General features: G+C 59.6%; 1 protein-coding gene across 4 annotated transcripts in view; it reads right to left on the bottom strand.

Annotated features, from left to right (window-relative positions):
* ERGIC1 (endoplasmic reticulum-golgi intermediate compartment 1) overlaps positions 1 to 16,853 on the bottom strand; it is an 85,518-nt gene that overhangs the window by 62,539 nt on the left and 6,126 nt on the right. Inside the window, exon 1 of one of the 4 annotated variants that reach the window (XM_054718150.1) lies at positions 13,485 to 13,519. The exons of the other annotated variants lie outside the window; for them this stretch is intronic. Coding sequence (XP_054574125.1) covers positions 13,485 to 13,498 — 14 coding nt within the window. The 5' untranslated portion in view covers positions 13,499 to 13,519. Of the gene's footprint in view, positions 1 to 13,484; positions 13,520 to 16,853 lie in introns of those variants that run through there. 4 annotated transcript variants of the gene reach the window in all.

Genomic DNA, 16,853 nt, shown 5'->3' with positions numbered 1-16,853 from the left:
GTCACCCTCCTCCGCGGGGTCCTGAGTCTTACGGGAGAGAACAAAAAAGGACAGACAGCCCCCCACCCCCTGCACCCAGCTTCCCTAGGGTGCCCATCTGACGGAATCACAGAAGGTTCTGGAAACGAAGACACTAACCCGGGTGCAATACGACCAGGTGACCACAGCTCCATCGGGGTGCCACCTACCCTTCGCTCACATCCTTTTCCGGCCTCGGATCCCATCCGGGGTCCTGCACCGCCTCTAGCTGCGGCTCCTCCGATCCGTGACCATACCACACCCTTCCTTGTCTGCCAACGACATTCAGTGCCCACCCGTGCCGTGCCCACCCGTGCCAGGCACCATGGACGGTGCTGGGGAAAGAGGAGTGAAGCAGAGGGAGGGGCGAGGCCCAGGGGTGGAGGGATTTACGTCCTCACGGAGGGGACAGATAACAAACGCCTTAACCAACAAAACGGAGGTGTGATTGCTCCGAAGCGTGCGAAGAGCCACGAGCAGCACGCAGGGTGCTCTGACAGCGCGTGACGGGGACGCGGCAGGCTGAGCGGTCAGGGCAGGCCGCTCCGAGGACAGACCTCAGGGAGGGAAGGGCATGCCAACGGAGGGAACAGCCAGTGTTCAGCAATGGCTCCGAGGGAGGCCGGCCTGCGGAGGGCGCAGCAATGGCTGAGCGGCCAGAGCCCAGGGAGGGAGGGGGCCCAGGATGAGGTCAGCCCGGATGGGGAGGACGGACCGCAGGGCCCTGCCGGCAGGGGCAAGGGCTCTGCATTGTTCTCTGCGCTGCTGAGCGTCCAGGAGGGCGGGCCCAGCTCACCCAGAGTGACCCCGCGGCCAGTGGCAGCCGGGCTCGGGCCGAGGCTGGCCTAGCCCGCGTCCGCCCCAGCCAGGCCCTTCCTCTTCCCCCGGCACCGGCCCGGCCTCAGGCAGAACTCCAAGCCCCGTGGAAGCCGGGGCCTGGCTGAGGAAGATGTTTTTGTGCTCACAAGAAGCACGGCACGGCAACGCCCTGGAGGGCTCGCTTCCTCCCCGAGAGATCACTCACAAGCCCCTCGCTGCAGCTCCCCACCCGGGGGGACCCGAGCCCCGGGCCCTCTCCCTGCCGGACCCCGGGGCCTGCGCTCGGCACCAGCCCAGGGCTGCCCCGCCCAGTGCCCGCTGGCCTCGATTCTGCCACACACACCTCGGAGCGTGCGCTTCTTCCGCAGTCCTCAGGCTTTCACGTGCTGTTCCCACTTCCCTATCCAGCAAGCTCCCTGCTGGGGTGAAGGGCACAGACTTGGGAACCAGATGCTCGGGTTCAAATCCCAGCTCAGCCACCAGCTGGGTGACCCTGGGCAAGTTAGTTAACCTCTCTGTGCCCCTGCCTCCCAATGTACAAACTTTCATCCTAACAGACGCTCCCCACCTCCGAGGTGCCGCGTGAGGATCACGTGAGTTAACAGGCGGGAGAAGGCAGAGCCCGGGCGCCCGGAGAACGCCACTTCGGGTTGGCAGTTCGCATCGGGTCTCGGGCCTCCCCCGCCCTCGCACTGCCTCTTCCACCTGTGAGCTCCCAGAGGACAGGAGGGCACGCCTGGTTCACCTGTCCCCCCGTCCCTGCAGGGGCCTGGCACTGAATACAGGCTGTGTGTCGAAAGAATGAATGAGGAACAAACATGCAGGATGGTGGGCTGGGTAACCTGGTCAGTGGGACCTAAACCTTGGAGTTCCTGCCGGGCCGATGTGGCCGAGGGGTTGGGCGTCGACCTATGAACCAGGAGGTCACAGTTCGATTCCTGGTCAGGGCACATGCCCGGGATGCAGGCTCCATCCCCTGTGGAGGGCGTGTAGGAGGCAGCCAATAACGGTTCTCTCTCATCATTGATGTCTCTCTCTCTCTCTCTGTCTCTCTCTCTCTCTCTCTCCCTCCCTCCCCTCCGCCCCCGCCCGCTTCCTCTCTGAAATCAATAAAAATATATTTAAAAAAATAAAATAAAATAAAACTTGGAGTTCCTCAGGACAAATCCTTTCAACAAAAGCGCCTCGGGCAGAGCAGAGCTTACAGGCCAGAAACCCAGCAGGGAGAACCCAGGAGCTCCTGGGAGCCCCAAGAACGGACCCTGGCGTGTGGGGTTGCCGACACCTGGCCTCCAGATCCCGGGCCTCCGCCGCTGGCCGTGCTGTGGCCTCCGTGTATGCTGGGCAGGCTGTCTGCTGCCCAGGGACACCTGGCCGGGCAGAAACCAGAGCCGGACCCTAGCTCAACTCAGTCGAGGAGGTGTCAGGACTGCATAGGGCTCCCGGGACCCCAAAGAAGGGGACCTTTCCAAGCGACCCCCACAGAGGTGGCAGAGAGGTGACCAGCAGTCCTGGCACCTGGGTGGGCTCAGGAGCTTCCGTTCGTTCTACCTTGAAAAGTGGAGCAGGTGGAAGCAGCTGCACCTCCCAGGGAGGGCGACAGCCTGTTACACAGGGACACTTTTTAACGCCCCCTCTTTCTATGCCCAGTGCCTAGAGCAATGCCTGGCACACAGTAGGTGCTCAGAGCATTTGCTGAATGAATGAACAAATGAACAAATGGACGGGCTAACGTACTTAACCCCCGTCCTTTCCCCACGAAAGGGGCCATGGGGTGGGCTCAGACCCAGGCAGGCGTGACCATGAACTTGAGCAAACTCTCCCATCCCCAGCCTGGAAGAAAACAGAAAGCAGGGGGGCGAGTTTAACTTCGGGCTGGAATGCAGCCTTTCTCAGTCAGCTGGGAAAAGCGATAAGGAGGTGAGCTCAGGACCCCTGGGAACTGAGGGTGGGGGAGGGACGAGCGAGCCCCATTCAGGCGGAGCAGGAAGGTTACTGCCCGCTGGAATTCGGCAGGGTGTGGGGCTGGGCCTGGGAGCAGAGTTCCTGAATGACCGGCTGGCGGGGCCAGGGCCTCAGGCCCCTCTTGGGAACCTTCACAGCCAAGCGCAGTGTTTCATCAAAACAGGAAAAATCATAGAGGAAAAATGCATATGTCAGGGAGCTGGTATTTACAGGAACGGCCCTGCCTGGACCCAAGGCCTGAGGATGGACTGGGGGGTGGGGACACCGAGGAGACATGCAGGGAGCTGACCTCCTGGGAAGGCCACCCAGGGCCCACCCAGGCCCGAGGGGGGTTCCCAGGAAGCCAGGTGCGGAGCCTGGACTAAGAGCAGGAAGATGGCATCACAGCCTCAGAAGTCACGTCCTCAGAGCGAGTTCCGCGGCCCCAGGCCCTGTGGCTCCGGGCAGCACAGGCCCTGATGTTATCCGGCCCGGGGCCGCGGCAGCAGGGAGGACGTGCTGACCTGCAGGTGCTCCCTCCAGGGCAGGGAAGCGCGGACTTTGGCCCCAAACACCTGGCAGGCAGGAGCCTCACCAGCGCCCAATGCTGCTCTTTCTTTGGAAAACAGGGCGCCCCTACCCCACCCCAGTGCCCCGCGAGGTTACGAACTTGGATCTGCTGGGCGCACAGTAGGGTTGCTGTCGTGGACGATAATCGCGGCCACATGATAGCTGCGATCCAGCCAAGGCCTCCCCGCCCCACCCCCACGCTCCCCAGACACACCGTCCTGGTGCCCGGGACTTGCTTCTGTATAAACAGGGATTCTGGTCCGCTGGGTGCGAGCTCGGAGCCTCTCCCCTGGCCCTGACTAGAGAAGGAGCTGGTATGCGCCGTACGCAGGCACCCCCACTCGGCCCCGAGGAGGCTCCCACTGCTCCACGCTCCCCCATCTAGCCAGAGTGAGCTTTTTACAAAGATCGAGCGAGGGCAAGGCTGGGTGTGTGTTCTAGAAACAGCCGGGAGGCGGGAGCAGAGCGGGAGCAGCTCGAGTCCGGGGTGCGGGGTGGAGGGCACATTCCTCCACGTTGCATCTCCTGTGCAACACCTTTCCGGGCGAGAGCCACACACGGCAAACCGGCTCAGCTGGTGTGGGGTGGACACCAGCTCCACACCCACGTCCCCGCACCAGGGAGCCCCGCGGTGTGGCACTGGCTGGGGCACCGACAGCCACCCCGTGGGCCCCCAGCAACGGCACGAACACACAGTTCCACACGTGTCCACACGTCCACACGCGTAAGTACACGGGCGCTCCTTGGACAAACAGGCGTGGCTCCCCCTAGAGGCCCTCTCCCTCGGCCAATCCCGCGTGCCCTCTCTCCCCGAGGCTGGTGCCACCAGCATGCTCAGGGAGATGCACAGTGACAGCTGTCACCTGTCACCTGCTGGGCCGGCGTCCCAGGTGGGAGTCCGCACCAGGGGTCAAACACAGGAATACCTGTGAAAACTCAGTGACCGTCACAGCCCCCTGCAGCGGCCACTTCCCCTGGCAGCGCCGCGCTGACCGCTGACCCGCACCACCTCCCCGGACCCGCACGGCCCCCTGGGCAGAAGGCACCTCACCAGCCCCGCTCGTGGCGCGGACAAGGTGCCGGCGAACCGGAGGCCTGTGGGAGCAGCGCTGCAGCTCACACCCCGGGACACTCTGCCGCTCGCTACCCGACCGTTTTCCATGTGCCGGGCACCGTCCTAGGCCCAGGGCAGCCAGCAGGGACCGGGCAGAGCCAGGCAGTGGCGGCCTGGTGGGACACCACGCTCGCTTCCACCCTGGCCTCTCCTGTCTCCCACAGGCCGTGGCTCCTTCCCAAGACAGACCGCCTGCCCGGCCGGCATGGCTCAGTGGCTGAGCGTCAACCTACGAACCAGAGGTCACGGTTCGATTCCCAGTGTGGGGCGTGCAGGAGGCAGCCGATCAATGGTTCTCTCTCATCGTGGATGTGTCTCTCCCTCTCCCTTCCTCTCTGAAATGAATAAAAAAATATATTTTTAAAAAAACGTGTTTAGCTAGTGTGGCGCAGTGGTTGAACCAAGAGTTCCTGGGTTCACTCCCCAGTGCAGGGCGTGCAAGAGGCCGCCGGTCGATGTCTCTCTTTCATCCATGTTTCTATCTGTCCCTCTCCCTTTCTCTCTCTCTAAAATCAATAAAAACATATTTAAAAGGAAAATGTGTTTAAATGTGAGGACCAGATGATCGCATCCGTGACTGGGCAGAACCCAATCACCATGCTACCAGAGTACAATCTCTGCTCTGGATCAAGTCTGTCAGGAAGCTGCACGCGTGGGGACAGGAAAGCGGAGGGGCCGTGACCCTGGACTAGCCGACGAGGAGCCAGGAGCTGACGGAGGCTCTCTCCTTCACGCAGAGCGGCCACCCGGGGAAGCAGGCTCAGAGAGGGGAAGCCAGCTGCCCCAGCGCACACAGCACGTGGGCGGAACCGCCAGCCTCCGGAGGCCGCCGGCCCCAGGTCTGCCCGGCCACACACACGGCCGCCCCGGGAAAGGTGAGGCCGGGGCGGCGGACTCGTCACCCTCCGGTGAGTGTGAGGCAGGCGGAGGGCCAGGGGGGTGACGCGCCGGGGTGGCCCCATCCGAGGACCTGAGCCAGGGAGGGGTGGGGAGGGGTGGGGCGGGGCAGGGAGGAGGTGGTGGGTGGACCTTCTCATACCTCCTTGACTCAGGGTGAACTCAGCTCTGACAAACCACCAGGCTTCCAGAGTGACCCAGTTTCCCCCTCAGCCAACTGAAACGGGTCCCGAAAAGCCGGCTGCCACCGGGCTGGCCGGGGGAACGTGGGCAGGGCCTCAGCTCGGGGAGCGGTGGGTCCCCCGGCTCCGAGAGGAAGGCGCTGGCTCCATCCACCTCGAGGCCGCCCCCCGGCTCCCACACTTACTGATTCCAATCAGCCCCGAACCCTAACACACGCCAACACTAGGGGAAACAGCTCCCCCTCGCTCCCCCCCTCTACAAACGGGCAGTGAGCCCCGGTCCATGGTCTGGTGAGATCTGAGGACGGCCCCTACACGGGGTAGCCCCGAGCCTGACACCCACGAGGTGCGCCACGAGTGACTCCCACCATCACCACCCCTGCGGCCCAGCACCTGCGGCTTCTCACTTCCCTCCTTCCGCAAACATCCGGGTCAGGTCCCGTTCTCGGCCTCCGGGACAAAGGGCCCAAACCCACCGCCGTGTCAGTGCCACGGGACGGCTCTGATGAGGCCCTGACGCTCACCAGGGTGCAAACGCGCCAGGAAAAAGTACGGGGTTCACGCGTGGGCGCTGCGTTCCTGCCACCCCTCTCCAGCTGCGCGACCCCCCGAGCCTCAGTTTGCTCATCGGCGGAGAAAGCCAGCACCCCACCACACAGGCGTCTTCCAAGGGCTTCCTGAACTCAAGTCCCATAGGATGCGTTCATGCAGCTTACTAAGTTACTGAGGATTTGTGGTGCTGGGTCCCAGAGTTGCACTTGAGTCATAATGGGGTGCCCTTGCTCAGGGTTCCCCCACTCGCCTGATCCTACCAATCAATGAGGACACTTCCTCGGGGATTCCCAGGCCACCTCAGCCCCCCTGGACAGACTGCGGGTGGGGGGGGGGTGTGGGGGGGGGTGGGGCAGGCCCAGGCCCAGGTAAGAAGGAGAACAAACCTGCCGGTTCTAGAGATGACACCTGCTCAACTGGAGCGGAGAAACGGCACACCCGATTGCCAGGGAGGGGCGACCCATCGGAGCCATCGCTCGCTGGGGGTGAGAGAGCCGAGTCTAAGGCTTGGGCTCTGTTACTTTGCCAGCTGTGTGACTCTGGGCCAGGCCCTCAACCTCTCTGAGCCTCTGCTTCCTCAAAATGAGAACCATCAGGCGTAAACCCCAGGCTGGGTTGGGGGTGAAATGTCAGGTGTCTTCTCCCCGTCAGCTTCCTCCGATTCTGGGGCGAACGTGCCATTTCAAACAAGTGGAGCTAGCGGGGAAGGGGGTGACTTGGTCACTCCCATTAGGACAGGCAGCTGGCCACCCACTGCTCCTGTGGTCAGGGCCCGAGTCCCGTCTGACGTCCCAATTCCTTGGGACACAGTCCAGGGGGGACATTTCCCACTCCCACTGCCAAAGAAACAACTCCTCTCTTTACCCTTAGGAGAAATCTGGAAACATTCTCCAAACAAAGCCCCCAACCTGGGTGGAGCTGCAGCGCTCGCCAGATCATGAGGGGAGTCTCATCTCACTTGGGGTTCCAAACTGTTTTTTGGGAGGTGGAAAGTGGGGGGGCAGGAGCCCCACACCCACAGACTCCGGATCTGACTCCAACTTGACTGGCCCCCTCCCTTCCTGCCTCTTTCTTCCTTGTTTCCCTGAAAACCTCCCCGAAGAATCTTTAAATGAATGAATGAATGAATGAATGAATGAACACACAAACTCCCCGCTTCCCTGAGCCTCAACCTCTTTGACCCCACAACAGGAATGACAATACCTTTAGATCCGGGGCCTCCTGCGCATTTTCCATGGGTGGGGCTTGGTGCTGGTGTACCTTGGGGTGGGTGGGACGCTGGGGCAGGGAAGTGCAGGAGAGGAGAACAAATCACAGGTGGACTCCACCCAGAGCCGAGTAGCACAAAACAATGCCAGGAAGACAAGCCCGACACCTGGGGAGCCCTCCCTTCGACAGGACCCGCCAAGCCGTCCCACGGATGCTGTCACCAGACAGTCTCGTGTCACCCACGGGGCCAGCAAATAGGCAGCAAGTTCCCAAGCACGCCCAGGACCGCCCTCTGACTTCCTGGCTCCTCGGAGCAGACCTGGGAGGTTGGCATTCCTGGGTGCCCGGCAGGTGATGGGAACGGGGACAGAGAGAGGGGCGGAGCGGCGTGAAGACACAGGACCACGTCCAGGGTGGCCGCACCTCTGGCAGGGAGCCTTCCGGGACCGGGCAGCAGCCAGGACAGCGGAAAGAACGCTCAGGTCTGCGGTGCACCCTCGGGGCCTCCGTTTCCCCTTCGGTCAAGCGACACCCTTAATTCCTCCCTCGCGGGTCAAGGTACAAACTGTAAAGTGACGAGGGCTACGAGGGGAAAGGGTGCTTTTCGCCCCCTTTCCCTGCTGCCCCAGGATCTGGATTTGTCTGTGCACACACTGCGTGCTGGGTGTTCCCTAAGCCAGCACTTCCCAAAGCGCGCAGGCACCCAAGCCACCCGGCGGCGGCGGGACGTGGGGTGATCTCAGGGCAGGACGGGAACCTGGTGGTTGAATGACATCAGACTTCACAGCGAGGAGGTCTCCCTGTCGGGTTCCCATCTGAGAACTCGGAGAACACCCGAGAGAAAGCCTCAGGGCAGTGTTCGTGTACGAGCCGGTCTTCGCCGCTCGGCTCGCTAGTGCTGGCCGGTACCCCTTTAGGAACAGACCCAGCGGCGCCAGCAGGCACCAGCTAGCGGCAACTGAACAACCTCGCCACGATCTGTATCTGTTTGCAGCAGATGGTACTACTTTTTCATCTTCAACGATGGTAGAAAGTGATCTTTTCTAAATAAAAATGTTAACTTCAAAAAACGGAATCATTTAAAGAAAAATGACGAAGGAAATGGCCCACTTTGTTCAGGAACGTGCCCCAAAAGTCTGAAGATGGTCCCGGGAGGTTGAAAATGGACTCGGGTGACCACGGCAGAGACGGGGACACACGCATCGAGCCCGCCTTTTCTCTTCCTCCTGGACCAGGTCTCCTGACCTCTCCTGGGACAGGGGGAGGCCAGGCCCCAGCTCAACCAGACACGCTGGCGCCACATTCTAACCCTCCACCCAACCCTCTGTCCTCCCTCCCCGCCCCCTCTGCCAGGCCATGCGCACACCCCGGAGGCAGCGAGCCACAAGACGGACAGAACCTGGGTCCCTGGGTACAGGCAACGGACAGAGCACCCCTGCCCACCTTGGACCTGTACGTGAGCGAGACATGAACGTCTGTTGCCTTAAATCACTGAGATTTTCAGGTTTATGGGGAGTAGCTGACTTAGGCTAATCAAAGGAGGCATCTCGAGGCCAATTTCCGGCCAATCCAGAAATCTCCTGTGATTTCTGGTGCTTTATTCTGTAACCAATCATTCCTAAGCCCCTAACAGATGCCAGGCTCCATCCTCAGGGCTTTGCAGCGAGGAGCTCAATGAATCCTCAGGACAGTCCTGGGAGCCAGGCACTGTGTACTGTTCGGCTTGACTTCCATTAAGGCAACCGGGGCCCGGAGCGGCAAAGCCCCTGACCCGGCACCACAGCTGGGGAGGAGTTAGAGTGGACCCAGGCCCGTCGAGCACGCTCACAGCCCTTGCTTTGCCTCAGTGCCACGCAGCCTCCGCTGAGCACCTCACCCAGGGATCGCCGTGCCCTGGCTGTGTGCCGGGCCCTGGCTGGGTTGTGGCCTCATGGCCTGCCTGGAGCCCAGGGAGTGAGACAGGAAGGGGGCAAGGGAGGTGCACGGCACAGAGCCAGGAGGGGCAGCACGGTCAGGAAGAGCAGGGAGGGCTTCTCGGAGGAGGTGACACTTGCGGCTGGCGAGAGCGGGAGAGATTTTAGCACGAGGAGACGATGAGGAGATGCTGGCTCACCCAGAGCCAACAGCCACCTCCTGGATCCACGGATGGTCCCACCGCCCTGTCTACCCAAGGAGCCTAAGAGACACTGGGACAGGTCTCGCGAACACTCGTTAAAACACTTCCCCGCGCTGGGTGAACACCTCTCGTCCTGTCAACCCTTCTCCCACGAGAGGCGCCTATGGGCCTTGCCATCGCCTCTTCTTTCACAGGCACTTGGGGTGCAATGGGGAAATGGTGGGGGGAGGGAGTCAGACCACGCAGAGCCAGGAGGGTCGCCACTCAGCAGTGACACACGGTGCCCGCCGCGGTGGGTCCTGCACCCGCGGAGCAGAAAGAGGCAGTTAAGTCACGTGACACCGCACAGGGACTACCGACGCCGGAGGTCCCCTTCGCTGGAGGCGGCCAGCTTAGAGGTGGGGCAAAGAGCACCGATACAGGGGGCCGCCTGGCCAGGCTGCCTGAACCCGGTGCTGAAGGTCAAGGCCACCAAGGAGGTCACGTGGGTGTCGGGATGCGCTGAGAAGGGCACTCCACCCACAACCCAGCCTAACGATCAGGAAACACTGGGCAAACCCAGACCGGGGCACATTCCGCAGGATCCCTGGGCAGTGCTCCCCAAGATGCCGAGGCCGGGGAGAGCCCGAACTCTCCCCGACCCGACCCGACCCGACCCGAGGAGCCGGGGGAGACGCGACCAATGAGCGCAGGGGGGCTGCTGGACTGGATCTGATCTGCGGAAAACGGGTAAAATCCAAATCAAGTCCGAGTCCAGTTAATAACAATAATAATAATGTACCAACATCCGTTTCTTAGTTGTGGCAGATATGGGGGCGTATGCTGTGAGCCACGGGGGAAACCAGATGGGGGATCGGGACTATCTTTACAACTTTTCTGCAAATCTAAGTTTTCCCAAAGTTAAAACTGTACTTAATTTTTAAAAAAGGGAAAGAGGGAGAGGGAGAGAGAGACAGAGAGAGAGGGAGGGAGAGAGGGGGGGGGAGAGAGAGGCAAAATACTGAAACTAAAACAGAAGTCCCACGAGGCTGGGGCAGGAGTTGACTGTTTGGCTCAGTGTTCTATCCCCGGCTTCTAGAACAGTGCCTGGCACACAGTAGGCCCGCAATCAATATGTTCAATGAACGAAGGACCCACCGGTACTGCCAGGCCTGGCCTGTTGACGGGGGCTCCAGATTCGGGCAGAGACAGGGCAGGGTGGCAGCCCCACCCGCTCCCCACAGGAGGGGCTGCACCCCGCTGCCCGCGCCCCGGCAGGCACATGGCGGGAAGCGCTGCCCACAGAGACGCACACGACACAGGAAACAGTCAGCAAACTACAAACACAGCTGGTATCTGTGGAGGGGCCCCAAGAAAATCGAGGCGATAAGGCTCCGGGGCACGAACGTGTGGTTAACAAGAAAGCCTCTGGCATCACTGGCGAGCGCCCGGGCCTCAGTGATGTCACCCGCGGTTTGGGTGACCTTGGCCAAGTCCCGCCCCCTCTCTGTGCCCTGCGCCCTCATCACGTTAACGGGAATAACACCGGGGCCCTGCCTGATGCGAGGACGGACTGAGGGAATCCAGGAGGACCTTAGCCTGGCACTGGACAGGTGGGCACTAGGGGTGGGCACGGCGGTAACCACGGCAGGCGCTGGGAAGGCCCTGGAAGAGACGCCCCGGGGGCTGAAGGTGTAAGACAGGCGTCCTCAAACTACGGCCCGCGGGCCACATGTGGGTGTTTTTGCCATTTTGTTTTTTTACTACAAAATAAGGTATGTGCAGTGTGCCTAGGAATTTGTTCATAGTTTTTTTTAAACTATAGTCCGGCCCTCCAACGGTCTGAGGGACAGTGAACTGGCCCCCTGTTTAAAAATGTTTGAGGACCCCTGGTGTAAGAGGACCTGGAGCGAGGGAGTGTCACTCCGCTTGGGCTTTGGCCGACGAGGAACGTCAGGTCCAGGGGAGGTGCCATCCCAGCGCCATCGGGAGGAGGGGAGCCCCAGGCTGCCTCTGCCCACACCTGAGAGCCCCTCACTCCTCTGCCTCCGGCTCCAAGTCCATGCCCACAGCCCCGTCCCAAGCGTCCCCGGGTCTGCCCCACGTCCTGTGCACCTGGCCAGCCTCTGGGACACACACAGGCCGCACACCGCCCGCCGCGGGTCATCGTCAGCCCGCAGCAAGGTTTGGCTTGGCCCAACGTGATGTCCCACAGAAACGAAACTGGAAGCGGCTGCCAATCAGAGTCACCTCTCCTGAAAAGCTGGGGACTCTGCAGGGCAGGCAGCCGCCCCTCCCTGCCCACCCGGCACCGCCCTGGGCCCTGGGGCATCTGGGCTGTGGTCTGGAGTCACCAGGCAGGTGCCCCTTAGAGAGGGGAGCCCGGCTCCGGGTCTAACCTCCCGGGGGTCCCCACATGAGCCTGCCATTGGGCCTGCAAATCCCAGAGGCCCTGGTCTCAGTGCGCCCACGTGCCCGAGGCCCCTGCTGAGGTCCCGCAGGTGAGGAGCTCAGGCACCTGCTGCCGGGCAAGGCCAGGGGGAGGCAAACACAGTCCCGTTTTCTTTTTCTTTTTAAAAATATTTTTATTTATTTTTTTGTTAATCCTCACCCGAGGATATTTTTCCATTGACCTTTTAGAGCGTGGGAGAGAGAGGGGAAAGGCAGAGAGAAACATCGATGTGAGAGAAACACATTGATTGGTTGCCTCCTGCACGTGCCCTAACCAGGGCCCGGGGCTGGGGAGGAGCCTGCAACCGAGGTACGTGCCCTTGACCGAATCAAACCCGGGACCCTTTGGTCCACAGGCCGACGCTCTATCCACTGAGCCAAACACAATCCCATTTTCTAAGCACATCGGTCCGGCACATGCGGGCTCACAGGAGCCAGGCTAGGAAAGGATGAGCACCCAATATGCAGATGAGGAAAACTGAGGCGCACAGAGGCAGTGTCCTGTCCAGGGTCCCACGGCAGGTAAACACGGGGAAGGGATCCGAATCCAGACAGACTGGCTGAACAAGCACAATGTGAGGGTCCGTTCCGCGGTGGCCAGGGTCAGCCCATCACGGAGCACGCTCCCCCGAAGACCTGGAGACGCTTTCTCCGTGTGAGGAATGTTCGCTTGGACCCGCAAAACATCACAACAGCCCCCAGGTCACCAGAGGCCCACACAGTTCTCAAGGGACGTTTTGGTGAAATTCTGTATGCCAGCGGCTGGCGGCGGGGAGGGAAGGCCTGGGGGGAACCATAGCAATCAGCAATGGCAAGGCATCAGCGAGGCAGGACCGCACCTGCTGAAGCGCCCGGCTCAGGAATCCCCGCGGTCCAGTCCCAGGCCTGACCTCCCCACGGCCTGCCCTGCGCCAGTCACTTCCCAGCCGTGGCTCCCTGTGTTAAAACGGAATTAATAAAGGAAACAGTGAACAGAGTGAAAAACTGTTCTTCATGAAACCCATGTATCTGAAAAGGGGTCACTATCCAAAATACATAAGAAACTCCTTCAACTGCATCGCGCAAAAACAGACAAAAAACCAACAAAAAACAAAAACGAAAAACAATGAAAAACTGGGCAAAGGATTTGAATAGGCATTTCTCCAAAGAAGACACACAGATGACCAACATGGATATGAAAAGACGCTCCACGTCACCAACTACCAGGGAAACGCAAACAAAAACCACAATGAGATGGCCCCTCACACCTGCTAGGACAGCTGCTGTCAAACTCAACAAAAAGACAAGTGCTGGCGAGGATGCGGAGAGAAGGGAGCCCTCGTGCGCTGTGGGTGGGGATGCAGACTGGCGCAGCCACGGTGGAGAACAGCCTGCAGGTCCCTCAAAAACTAAGAATAGAACTCCCATATGACCCAGGAATCCCATGGCCGGGTTTTTATCCAAAACAAAGGACTGAAATCAGGACCTGGAAGACAGACAGGCAAGGCAGCCTGCGTTCCCTGCAGCATTCTTCACCACAACGTGAAACAACCGAACCGTCTGTGTCGGATAAAGAAGCTGTGACATGCACATGCCAGGGGATAACACTCGGCCTGAACACACAGGAAACCCTCCACATACAACATGGATCAACCTGGAGGGCGTCATGCTAGGTGACGGAGGGACCGATATTCATGATGGCGCTGACAGGACACATCTGAGACAGTCAAGCTGACAGAGACAGAAAGCAGAAGGGAGGGCGTCGGGCGGGGGGAAGAGGGAAGTGGCTCCGACGGTTATGCGGTTCCGGTTACACAGGACACGTCAGTTTAGAGACCTGCTCGCCAGCTCTGCCCCGCGTTAACCACACTGCCGTGCACTTACACGCTGGCTAAGAGGGCGACCTTAATGTTCTTACTACAGTTTTTTAAAACTGAAGCAACAGTGTGACTGTAGCCCAGCTGGCATAGCTCAGTGGTTGAGCATCAACCTAGGAACCAGGAGGCTGAGGTTCGATTCCGGGTCAGGGCACGTATCCTGGTTGTGGGCTCGATCCCCAGGGTGGGGTACGCAGGAGGCAGCCAATCAATGATTCTCATTCTCTCTCATCATTGATGTTTCTCTCTCTCCCTCTCCCTTTCTCTCTAAAATCAATACAAACACATTTTTTTTTTAAATAGTGTGACTATAATGTTTCTTGGGCTGCGAAACTGTCCTGTATCTAGATCGGAGGGTGGTTACATGATATAATGTCTTAAATTTTACACACAGATGAGTACATCCCAAAGAAGGTCAGATCTACTGTAGGGTAATTTTTAAAAAAATAAGTTCTTAATAATCATATCTATCTCTCAGGCCTGGCAGGGTGGCTTTTAAGCCCAATGACATGCCCGGCACAGTGCTCAGCACACCCCGAGCAGGGGGACTGTCAGGCTAACTGGTGAGGTCAGCTTCCCTCCTTCCCCCTGAGACGCAAGCCCCAGGCCAGCACGTGAGAGAAACAGTTAACCTCTGGGAGGGGCGTCACAACTCCAGTCCCCAGTGTGTCAGGGACCCCTGACTGGACGTAAGTTTACCGACAGCCAGGCCTCTCGTCCCCAATAGGGTCTAAGAGAATATTCAGTCCATTTCCAACGGACGTTGTGCCGCTCGCCAGGTCCAAGGGGGTGAAGGACACTGTCAGGTGTACGCAGGTCCCCCGAGGTGTGACCCAGCATCTCTGAGGCGCTATTTCCCTGTGCTTAAAACCGCAATAGTGATGTTCACCCAGCAGGCCAGGGGGTTCAGAGAGCACTCGGCATATGCCCCCGCTGTCGGCAGGACAACCCCGAGTTCTTCCTGCCTCCCCCTGAGGTCGGGATGTTTTTAAACCGAATACACAGTACTGTTGGAGGTTCTCCCGTCCTGCACTTTTTCTGCATATGCAGCCATGGTAGTTAGATCCACAGACCTAAATGTTAAAAGTTGACAACAGACAATTAGGCTAATTACCACTTCCTGAAAGGATCAATTAGGGCTGAGAAATGGTACCCAGCGCCCTATGAGCAACAGGGTGACTTAGACAATAAGTCTGGCAAAAGCAGGGCTGAACCAAGTGGCCCTGGTTCCTTTCACGCAGGACTTCTCAGAGCCTTTAGTACGTCAGCACACGCTGTGCCTCTCTAAGCGGGGGACACGCTACGGAGAAGCACAGACCGGGAGATGCTAAGTCAAGTCGGCCCCACGGAGCGAGGCACCCCAATCACCTGGGAACCTCGTTAGCCTAGGTGCAGGCTCGGGGGGTCCGGAGACTGCCCTTCTCACAAGCTCGGCGATGCTGCAGCTGCTGGTCTGGGGACCACACTTTCAAGATGAGGGGCTCAGTGGCGAGGTAAGGCGCCTTCCTGACCACTGTCTGGTGAGAAGAGTCTCAGGGGAGGGAACTGGCCACCCAGGAGTGACAGGTGGGACGGGACCCCAAGGCCCAGCTCGCTCTCCGTTCTCTGGGTCTAGGACAATCTTCTCGGTCTCGGCTGTGCACTGACTCCAACGACGAGCTTAGAAAAACCGACGCCTGGGCCCTCCCTCGGGTCCTGACCACGGGGTCTGGGGTGCAGCCTGAGTTTGGGGACTCTGAAAGCCCCTCCGGTGGCTCCTGTACAGCCAGAGTCGAGGTTCAGGGATGCAGAGGGCGGGGAGGCCTCACCCCAGATGCCCTCCTCCCTGCCTGTCTGGCCAATCAATGCCCGAGGAAAACCGCCTACAGCCACTCCAAAATAAAGTCTGAGCGGATTACCAGATGGGGACAGGAACTGCTGGCTAAAGCCCCGTCTCAAGATACGATGGCCTTACGGCCGGAGCCCAAACTGCCCAGGGAGGGGAGTGTCCATCTCATCCTGTGTCCGGATGAGCAGGGAGACACACGCTCTTCGCTCTAAGGTCCCAGTGGCCGAAGCAGGGAAGCCTGGACCGTCCAGAGCGACATGCCCTATGCTGGCGTGAGACCGCAGTGAGGGGTCCTTCAAGGCCGTTTCAGAATCGGGTGTCAGACCACATGAGGTTAGCGTAGGGAAAAGAAAAAAAAAAAGGGTGCCCAGCCGGCGTGGCTCAGTGGTTGAGCACTGACCTGTGAGCCAGGAGGTCACCGTTCGGTTCGCCATCGGGGCACATGCCTCCCTGGGAGCAGCGCTCAGGCTCCCTGGGCCTGGGCCGCAGGAACCGCCCGCATCGCCCGCCCCAGGCTGAGGGGGAGGCAGCAGGTGTACCCGGCCCCCGCCAGCAGGAACTGGGTCCGGTCTGGGCCAACGCCCCGGATCTGGGTCACAAGCCCAGTTCCACACCAGCGGCGTTCAGCGATTACTGAAACAATGCAACAGAGCAAAGCAAACACAAGCAATCTCTGAAGGCCCAGGATCCTCCCTCTGCACTCTGCCTCCATCCCACCCCCAACAATTTCAAGCAAATTCAAGGAAAGAAGAGCAAATTCAAGGAAAGAAGGACAAATTCAAGGAAAGAAGGGGGAAAATCACCAACAGCTGAAAACCTGCCCGGTGGAGGGAGAGTTGGCTATCAAACCGCACCATGACTTTGGCTTCCTGGTGAGGCATTTACAAGAGTCCAGCTTGGCCCAGGCCAAGGTTCTAGGAATTACCAATAAAACAGATACAAATCTTTGCTCTAGGAAGCTCTTCATGTTTTAATGGGAGGGAGAAAGAAAGTAAGCATAATAATCAAATGAATTATATAGTGTTAGGAAACAGAGGTGCTTCGGTAACACAAATAATGAAAACAGCGGCCACAATGTGTTGGGAGCTTACTCGGGGTAGAAATGCTGAACATACATTATCTCATTTAATCCTCTCCGCTGCTCTCGTCCCCATTTCCCAGATGAAGACACGGGAGGGAAGTTGCACACGATCCCACAGACAACAAGAAAACAAGGAGCATGGATAAAGAGAGGGCGACCTCCACCTGGTTTTAAGGAGAGCAAACTGAGCAGGAAGCCTGGTTTTCTCCCAGGCCTTGAAGTGGGGGTGAGGGTCCA

Source organism: Eptesicus fuscus, chromosome 6 (assembly GCF_027574615.1).
Source record: "Eptesicus fuscus isolate TK198812 chromosome 6, DD_ASM_mEF_20220401, whole genome shotgun sequence".
In the NCBI taxonomy this organism is placed as follows: Eukaryota; Metazoa; Chordata; class Mammalia; order Chiroptera; family Vespertilionidae; genus Eptesicus; species Eptesicus fuscus.
Note: the sequence above shows the minus strand (reverse complement) of the source record. Positions and strands in the feature narration are given on the sequence as shown.